At 41.8% G+C, this 9,962-nt stretch overlaps 1 protein-coding gene across 1 annotated transcript in view; it reads right to left on the bottom strand.

Moving 5' to 3' along the window:
• Positions 1–990: 990 nt before the first annotated feature.
• LOC143286737 (ubiquitin-conjugating enzyme E2 T-like) overlaps positions 991–9,962 on the bottom strand; it is a 10,459-nt gene continuing 1,487 nt past the window's right edge. The window contains exons 2-6 of the mRNA XM_076594458.1: positions 9,674–9,743; positions 9,001–9,106; positions 6,682–6,780; positions 4,086–4,172; positions 991–2,388 (exon numbers count right to left, since the gene is read on the bottom strand). Coding sequence (XP_076450573.1) covers positions 2,260–2,388; positions 4,086–4,172; positions 6,682–6,780; positions 9,001–9,106; positions 9,674–9,743 — 491 coding nt within the window. The 3' untranslated portion in view covers positions 991–2,259. The remainder of the gene's footprint in view (positions 2,389–4,085; positions 4,173–6,681; positions 6,781–9,000; positions 9,107–9,673; positions 9,744–9,962) is intronic.

Here is a 9,962-nt window from a genome sequence, read left to right as displayed (position 1 = left end):
ATTCCTGACGCTTGGAAATGACTCACTTATAACGCATCAATATACATTCCTGACGCTTGGAAATGACTCACTTATAACGCATCAATATACATTCCTGACGCTTGGAAATGACTCACTGTATTCACCCACCAAGTCCGTGGGACATGAAACCTTCTAGAACAAACAAATAGAATTTTTTTGTTTTTAAATCATGCAGCAGCGCTTCAGTCTGACACCAGCATCGTCTGCTCAAAAGAAGTTCCCCCCTCGCCATTTACTGGCCTAAAAACTAGATATGACTAGAAGGTAAGCTTGCCTTTGTATTCATGTAAAAAGGCAATCATGATTATAGAATGTGCAGCATTAGAGTGACCCTCCGAAGGTAGTCTGAGACCCCCTAGAGTTGTTGTAAAAAGGTCAAGGGATTCACGAGACTTTAAACCTTTCAGAAGCCCTGATTGGTGTGGGAGTTTTGTGCAATGTTCATGGGAATGGAGATTCTGAGTGTGGGACTGTATGTCATGTAAATGTGCAAATAAACAAAAAAAATGACAACACATGCACAAAAACGAAAGAAAAAAGTGAAACCCCCCCCCCCCACCAAAAACAGAACATTTTATGAATCAAATAAATCAACACAGATCTGGATCCAGTGTATCCTTGGTTTCAGTCAAGATTTTTCAAGCTATGATCGCCTTTCATTGCTGCTACCAATAAACTGAGATAAATGTACGGTGTTACCGAAATGGGTACAATGTAACTTTTTTTTTTTGGGGGGGGGGGGCTTTTGCAGAAACAGAACCAAATTGCAATGGGTATAAAATCCCAAATTTTCTTAGTAAGAAAAGGGTATTATGTACAAGAATATTATGTACAGTCATAGACTAAGCCATGAAAAGATTTTTATTTTCTTTAAATCATACATTAATCCACAAGAGACAGGAAATCCAGATACCTTTTCACTGTGATGCCTCTAGATTCACCCATCTTTTTCCATGCCAACAAAATATCACTTTTCTACTCTTTATTTCATTTTACACATAACCACCCCAGACCAACCTGTGAAACTGGCTTTATCCACTTGTTAGAACTAAAATCACAAAATGGTCATATAATAATTATGTACTAGCTGAATAAAATATCAAATCAACTCAATTTAAAACACAGACCAGAAAAAACGGCCACAGGATATTTATTAGCTCAAGAAAACGTCAGTTCAGCACAATTTAGAACAAAGAACACATGGCTCAATTTTTAACAACTGGGATTCTGCACAAAACTGAAAATTTATGTCTAATTTTTATTCATAAAACATTCACATAACTCAATCTTGTAAGTCATAGAAACAATCCCTGTATCAAATATTTTCTTTCTCTCTCTTTTTTATTTGTTGAAACTTTTCTTTTTTTTTTTAACTCTGCAAAATACAAAAAAATAAAAAGAACACACAAATCAGCATATTTCACAAAACAGAACATAGCTTTTTTTTTTTTTTTTTTTACAAAGTGCACTATGGTCACATTGAATATTTACATGAAGTTGTCTAAGTCGGAGGAAAATTTCTATTTACATTCAGGCATGTAGCATGGCAAAAATGAAAGAGCCCCGCCCCCCTACCCCTTCCCAAAGAAAGAACGGAAAAAGACGAACAAAGTGCAAACCAAAACCACCGCAAAAGGCGTAAAAAAAATGTTCCAAGCTTAGAAGACTAACAACCAATGTAGAATGCAATTTCTGATGACTGATCTATAACACTGATCGATGACATTAGCAATTTGACTCATCCATCTGACAGAAAACCGCGTCGAAAGTCACTGCTGTCATGCGGTCATCGGTTCAGTCAATCGAGTCAATCATTCAACGTCAGGTGGCATTTGATAAAAATGATAAGGTTTCAGAAAAAATGTGCAGGTTTCTTGTTTTTATATATTTTTCTTCTGACTTTATGTGGAATTGGCTTACAATTACATGTGATCTTTTTTTTTTCTCTCTTTTTTCCTTTCCTTGAGAAATATAACCTTAACTGCAAGGAAAAGAAAGAAAAAAAAAAAAAAGAAAAAAGAGAAAAAGAGAGGGGGGGAGAGACAGATAGAGGGAGAGAGTGAGAGAGAGTGAGAGGGAGACAGAGAGAGACAGAGGGAGAGAAGGACAGAGGGTGAGAGACAGAGAGAAAGAGAGTGAGAGGGAGAGAGAGAGTGAGAGAGAGTAAGAGAGAGAGACAGAGGGAGGCAGAGGGAGAGAAGGACAGAGGGTGAGAAGAATGCTGTGCAGGGCACTAATTCATGAGGACTTGAGTTTTTTATTGGTGATGTCTTCCATGGCAGGTGCGTCCTCACTGGGGCGTTTACTGCCGCTGGGGCCTCCATTCTGAACCCTGACCCCTGATGTACAGTTGCTGTGTGCCTGTGGCTGCACACACACACACACACACACAAACGTACACACACCTGTGACTTTAATTCTGCTGCCACTTGCTTGTTTCTGTACAACCAGACATCCCTGCACACTAAACTGACACGCAATACGACGAGTGCAATAGCTGAGTGGTTGAAACGTTGAACTTTCAATCTGAGGGTCCCGGGTTTGAATCTCAGTAACGGCGCCTGGTGGGTAAAGGGTGGAGATTTTTCCGATCTTCCAGGTCAACATAATTATGTCCAGACCTGCTTGTGCCTGAACCCCCTTCGTGTGCATACGAAAGCAGAAGATCAAATATGCATGTTAAAGGTCCTGTAATCCATATCAGCGTTCGGAAACAAGAACATACCCAACATGGCACACAGTACTACAGCCTCCAAAAATCCAGAAGAAACCGAAATCATCAGTTACACCACCTGACGCTTACTTGCAGTCATAAAACAGCACATATATATACCGCCCCCCAAATCCCCCCACCCAAAAAAAAAACAAAAACAGACGACAGTACTACAGCCTCCAAAAATCTGGAACAAACCCGAATTGTCAGACATAACATGTAACATTTGCTACGTATCATAAAACAGCACAGATATAGACAAAAAACCAAACAAAAAAACAGAAAAAACGAAAGAAAAAGCTGCAAGTTTATTGCACGGCTGTCGACAACACTTGCGCAAGAAAAAAGCTGCGAGTTCATTGCACGGCTGTCGACAACACTTGTGCAAGAAAAAGCTGCGAGTTCATTGCACAGCTATCGACAACACTTGTGCACAAAAAAAAGCTGCGAGTTCATTGCACGGTTGTCGACAACACTTGTGCAAGAAAAAAGCTGCGAGTTCATTGCACGGTTGTCGACAACACTTGCGCAAGAAAAAGCTGCGAGTTCATTGCACAGCTATCGACAACACTTATGCAAAAAAAAAAAGCTGCGAGTTCATTGCACGGTTGTCGACAACACTTGTGCAAGAAAAAGCTGCGAGTTCATTGCACAGCTATCGACAACACTTGTGCAAAAAAAAAAGCTGCGAGTTCATTGCACGGCTGTCGACAACACTTGTGCAAGAAAAAAGCTGCGAGTTCATTGCACGGTTGTCGACAACACTTGTGCAAGAAAAAAGCTGCGAGTTCACTGCACGGTTGTCGACAACACCCGTGCTGATTCCACCTTGACGTGGTGTCCTGCACACAGCCTTCCTTCACTGCTCAAAAGTCTTTTCAGTGGAGTTCTCAAATGCCTTCTTCTTTATCACCATCCTGGTTTATCTCGATTCATTTCATGGCCTTCTTAATTTCCACTTCTCACAGAATGCTGGCGCATGCGCATCTGATCAATAGCACACAATTCCACCCCCCCCCCCCCACCCCATCCCCGGAACATTTATTATTTTTCATTTTTCTGTTATACAGCGACATATTTGTTTGTTGTTGTTGTTGTTTTTTTTTCCAGATGATTCAGGACAGTTGGCATTTCTGTAAAACAATGAGATGCAATGACATATAGTTATTTTTCTCCCATTTTTTTTTTTTTTTTTTTTTGGTGGGTTGTGCTGAATCCCCTCCCTTCATTTTTTTCTCTCTTCCTATCTGAATCAAGAGAGTTGAACTTGTCCTGAATCCCCACAAATCCCCTGACCACACACCCACCCACCTACTGCTGTAGCCCTAACCATGAAGACAACAAGCCTTACCTGTACCACCTCCTGGTAAGCAAACTGCCGTGTGTGCTGTATGGCTTTCTGTTGGAACAGCTCCGGCGTGTTCTTGAACTCTTCCGCCTGAAACACAGCATCCACAGCCTTTGCTTTTCTTTCCACTTAAAAAAAAAAAAATCTAATCTAAATGAATACAGTTTTCAAACATGGAGTGCCATGCCATAAACTTACATGCATGCTCAAGCACACACACACACACATATATATATAGAGAGAGAAAGTGAGAGAGAGAGAGAGACATACGCTTGTTTTTTTTGGGGTTTTTTTTGCCACACACAAACTTACATGCATACTCAATCACACACACACACACATACATATTGAGTAACTGAGTGCCACACACAAACTTGCATGCTCAAACACATACATATACACACACAGAGTACAACATACAAAACACACATGCACGATCGCGCTCACAAACATTTGGTAACACTGAAACACACGTGCAAACACAACCCTGTACAGCCTCGACAAGAACAATTCATACACAAGTGTTTCCAAGCATAAGTATCAGTATCAGTGGCTCAAGGAGGCGTCACTGCGTTCAGACAAATCCATATACGCTACACCACATCTGCCAAGCAGATACCTGACCAGCAGCATAACCCAACGTGCTTAGTCAGGCCTTGAGAAAAATAATCAAATAATTATAAAAATAAATAAATAAATAAATAAAATAAAATAAATAAAAAATAATAAATACATATAAATACTACTACTATTAATAATATCTATATGGCACAAAATCTTAATAAAGTCAACTCTAGACGCGCGCGCGCACACACACACACACACACAAAAGCATAAACCATGTTAAAACTTAACACACGTTTGGTTGTCTTTGCCCTTTGTTCATTTGTCATCATACCTTTATCTATGGTTCTCTTGACAGGTGACTAAGATGGTGACTGTGATGGACACACACGCGCAATAACTGAGTGGTTAACATGTTGGACTTTCAATCTGAGGGTCCCAGCTTCAGATCTTGGTAATGGCACTAAGTGGGTAAAGGGTGGAAAATTTTTCCGATCTCCAATGTCAACACACTTGCAGACACAAGTGCATGAACTCCCTTCGTGTGTATATGCACGCAGAAGAACAAATACGCATGCTAAAGATCATGTAATCCATGTCAGCGTTCGGTGGGTTATGAAAACAAGAACATACCCAGCATGCACATCCCCAAACACAGTATGGCTGCCTACATGGCAGGGTAAACAGACAAAACGGTCATACACATTACATGTCAGTATGATATGTATGTGTGCGTGACTGACACTTTACTGAATGACACAGGAAACATGTAAACAGACAAAACGGTCATACACATTACACATCAGTATGATATGTATGTGTGCGTGACTGACACTTTACTGAATGACACAGGATTATGTAAACAGACGAAACGGTCATACACATTACATGTCAGTATGATATGTATGTGTGCGTGACTGACACTTTACTGAATGACACAGGAAACATGTAAACAGACAAAACGGTCATACACATTACATGTCAGTATGATATGTATGTGTGCGTGACTGACACTTTACTGAATGACACAGGAAACATGTAAACAGACAAAACGGTCATACACATTACACATCAGTATGATATGTATGTGTGCGTGACTGACACTTTACTGAATGACACAGGAAACATGTAAACAGACAAAACGGTCATACACATTACACGTCAGTATGATATGTATGTGTGCGTGACTGACACTTTACTGAATGACACAGGAAACATGTAAACAGACAAAACGGTCATACACATTACACGTCAGTATGATATGTATGTGTGCGTGACTGACACTTTACTGAATGACACAGCAGACAAATAATGAGTGCCCAATGGCAGCTGCTAGTCGGCTCTACCCAGGTATGTAGCCTGCAAATGACTCTGTGTTTGTAAAGCGCTTGGAGCTTCGTCTCCGACTGAGGATAGGCGCTAAATAAGTATCCATATCATCAGATCATCTTCCAATTCACAGTGGCTACTTGCTCCCCGAGTTAAAACCCAATCCTTCGGTGATTCTTCCATTTTTTATTCAGCTCCAAATGTCTGGAACAGTTTGCCTCATGATCTTCGCCACTCTCCATCATTTCAATCCTTTAAATCTGGTTTGAAAACATATCTTTTGAAAATGCCTAGCCATAGACATTCCATGCCTTTTCAGTTGTAAGCCATGCAAACTAACTCTCTTTCTGTGTGTGTGTGTGCGTGTGTGTTTGTGCGTGTGCGTGAGTGCATGTGTGTAAGTGTGTGTGTGTGTGTGTGTGTGTAATTAAGTAATCAATATCTCCCGTTTTTATACTTCTGTGTGCTAAATCATTATTTTTTGTCTTCTTTTTCCTTTAGTGAGTCATTGTGTGTGTGTGTGTGTGTGTGTGTGCGTGCGAGCGTGTGTGCGTGCGTGCATGCATGCGTGCGTGCGTGCATTTAATGTTTATTGTAAAGTGTTTTGAGCTCCTTTAGTTTAAGGGAGGAAAGCGCTCAACAAGTGTCCATTATTATTATCGTCATCATCATCATCATCATCATCAGACTGCCATGCCAGACTCACAATGCTGGCCATGAGGGCGTCGTCTGGGTTGGGTTGAGCCATCAGTAACTGCAGCGACGTCAGAACTGTCAGCAGGTTCAGGCAGGGCTTCCAGGCTCCCTGCACGACACGACGCTGAGGTGTTCAAAGAGGTCAGAGGTCAAAAGGTTCCCTGATGGGCGCAATAGCCGAGTGGTTAAAGCGTTGGACTGTCAATCTGAGGGTCCTGGGTTCGAATCACGGTGACGGCGCCTGGTGGGTAAAGGGTGGAGATTTTTACGATCTCCCAGGTCAACATATGTGCAGACCTGCTAGTGCCTGAACCCCCTTCGTGTGTATATATGTAAGCAGAAGATCAAATACGCACGTTAAAGATCCTGTAATCCATGTCAGCGTTCGGTGGGTTATGGAAACAAGAACATACCCAGCATGCACACCCCCGAAAACGGAGTATGGCTGCCTACATGGCGGGGTAAAAACGGTCATACACGTAGAAGCCCACTCGTGTGCATACGAGTGAACGCAGAAGAAGAAGAAGAAGAAAAGGTTCCCAAACCTTTCACGGCCATTTGGGTGGTGAATCCGTTATCGTAACCAATGTGTCTAGGTCTTCGCAAAGGAGGGCAGAGCCTAATGCTCTCCTTCTGGCGTTTTGAAACTGTTTGAAAAGGTTAGAGATCAAAAGTCCCAAACCTTTCACGGCCATCTGGGCAGTGAATTCATTATCATATCCACTGTGTCTAGGTCTTGGCAAAGGAAGGCAGGGCCTAATCCTCTCCTTTTGAGAGGCGTTTTGACCTTCCCCAAAATGAAGTCAGGTATCAATTCACACCTGGTTGGAGTGAGGAAAATTAACAAAAAGCGCCTTTCAAAAAGACATAGTACACCCTGCCGAATGAGTTGTATACGTTGATTATTGCCATGGCAGCTTTCCTCTTGTTTAATCTTGGGCATTTTTTCCCTTTACTTTCCTTGACAGACTGTTAAAAAAAACCGGTAGTTCCCCTCACACACTCACTAACTGGCATGCTCACCCAAGTCGACAATCTGAAAGTTGCTGTGGCTGGTAGCCTCCCTTAATACATTACCTCCTTTTTGTTTACATATGCAGCACCCTCTCAAAAAGCAAACTCCTCTCTCCAGAGACGGACGCATTAGCCGAGTGGTCCCGGGTTCAAATCTTGGTAACGGCGCCTGGTTGGTAGAGTGGAGATTTATCTCCCAGGTCAACATATGTGCAGACCTGCTAGTGCCTGAACCCCCTTTGTGTGTATATGCAAGCAGATCAAATACACACGTTAAAGATCCCGTAATCCATGTCAGCGCTTAGTGGGTTATGGAAACAAGAATATACCCAGCATGCACACCCCCAAAAGCAGAGTACGGCTGCCTTCACTGCAGGGTAAAAACAGTCGTACATGTAAAATCCCACTCGTGTACATACAAGTGAACGTGGGAGTTGCAGCCCACGAACGAAGAAGAATGAGAAAAATAATCTCTCCAGCGTAAACAATCAAATATAATCATTTCCGGTGTGGGGCACGTTCAGTGTATCAAGACAGAGACACAATCCAACACAGCACCGTCTACATAGTTACAAACAAAGTAACAAAAAATACAAACAAATAAGCGACAACAACAACAACAAAAAATACCCCAACCCTTCTATTGTGTACATTTAAAATGTGGATAAGTGTGGTAGGGGGTTGTGGGGGGTGAGGTTGATGTATCCTGTGCCATTCCAGACTGATACACAGCCAACAAATATTTGTTCGTCTTCAGTTTAACATCTTTCCACTTGAAGTGATATTAGGCAAATATTTGTATCTGCATTTGTATTACTCTCTTTGTCACAACAGATTTCTCTGTGTGAAATTCGGGCTGCTCTCCCCAGGGAGAGTGTGTTGCTACACTGACAACGCCACCCTTTTCTGGGGGTATTTTTTTCCTGCGTGCAGTTTTATTTGTTTTTCCTATCGAAGTGGATTTTTCTACAGAATTTTGCCAGGGACAACCCTTTTGTTGCTGTGGGTTCTTATACGTTTGCTAATTGCATGCTGCACACGGGACCTCGGTTTATCGTCTCATCCAAATGACTAGCGTTCAGACCACCACTCAAGGTCTAGTGGAGCGGGAGAAAGCACACTGGCGACTGCCAGTGTGATACGAACCAGTGCGCAACAGGTTCTCTCGCTTCCTAGGCGGATGCGTTACCTCCAGGCCAACACTCCACATAAACAATCTAAACGTATCTCTAGATAAAAACAAAAGAAACAAAAAAGATCCCCACCCCACCCCCCACCTCCCTTTCCCTGCAACGAAAGCTAACAAACAAGTCACCTTGGGGGGCATCTTCAGAGTGTCCAGGCAGATCCGTCCAATGTTGTCAATGTTTGGGTGGTAGATGGGTGTGATGAACTGCACTTTGGGTGGCTCAAACGGGTACCTACCCGTTGACAAAAATCAACACAGTAAATGAACTGCACTTTGGGTAGCCACCCGTTCACATCAATCATCAGTCAATAAAAAGAAGAGAGAGAGAGAGAGAGAGAGAGAGAGAGAGAGATTCAAATGTTGTTGTTGAAAAAGAGATGACTCCAGAAAACTAAGAGAGAGAGAGAGAGAGAGAGAGAGAGAGAGAGAGAGAGAACGGAATAGAATGGTTTATTCACATATAGGCCTCAGCCCAAAGTGAAGGGGTTAACATGAACATAGTACAACTCAATGTAACAGCATAAGCAAACGCGCATAAATACAGATAACAAAACAATCATATAATTTCATGAAGTAGCGATTTCTCTAAGTTTGAGAAAGCTTTATATAAAAACAAAGAAAAATCATGCATGCCTTTACAATTCCTTGACAACATTAAAAATTAACAGACTTACTTGAAACAAAGAGGTATATTTGTAGTATCTGGGCTTTATACACATTTCTTGAGAGAGAGAGAGAGAGAGAGAGAGAGAGAGAGAGAGAGAGAGAGAGAGAGAGAGTAAGGAACCAAAGCACTGACCTTTCGGACAACTCAATGTGTATTTTGTACACCCCCCCATGGTAAGGGGTGTCCTCACCCCCAACAATCTCTGCAAAATAATCCATCTGATGTCAGAATAGCTTTACTATCTCAGCAAGAGAAATTTAGTGTACAAGCATAATTATGGTAAAATCTGGCAAGTGACACACAACTCAACAGAAACACACAACAGATCTGTAGGAAACCAAACCAAATAAAACATCATCTTTCAACCATTTCACACACACACACACAGTGGCACACACACACACACACTAGCACACACACA

The sequence above is a fragment of the Babylonia areolata genome, chromosome 10 (assembly GCF_041734735.1).
Source record: "Babylonia areolata isolate BAREFJ2019XMU chromosome 10, ASM4173473v1, whole genome shotgun sequence".
Taxonomy (NCBI): Eukaryota; Metazoa; Mollusca; class Gastropoda; order Neogastropoda; family Buccinidae; genus Babylonia; species Babylonia areolata.
Note: the sequence above shows the minus strand (reverse complement) of the source record. Positions and strands in the feature narration are given on the sequence as shown.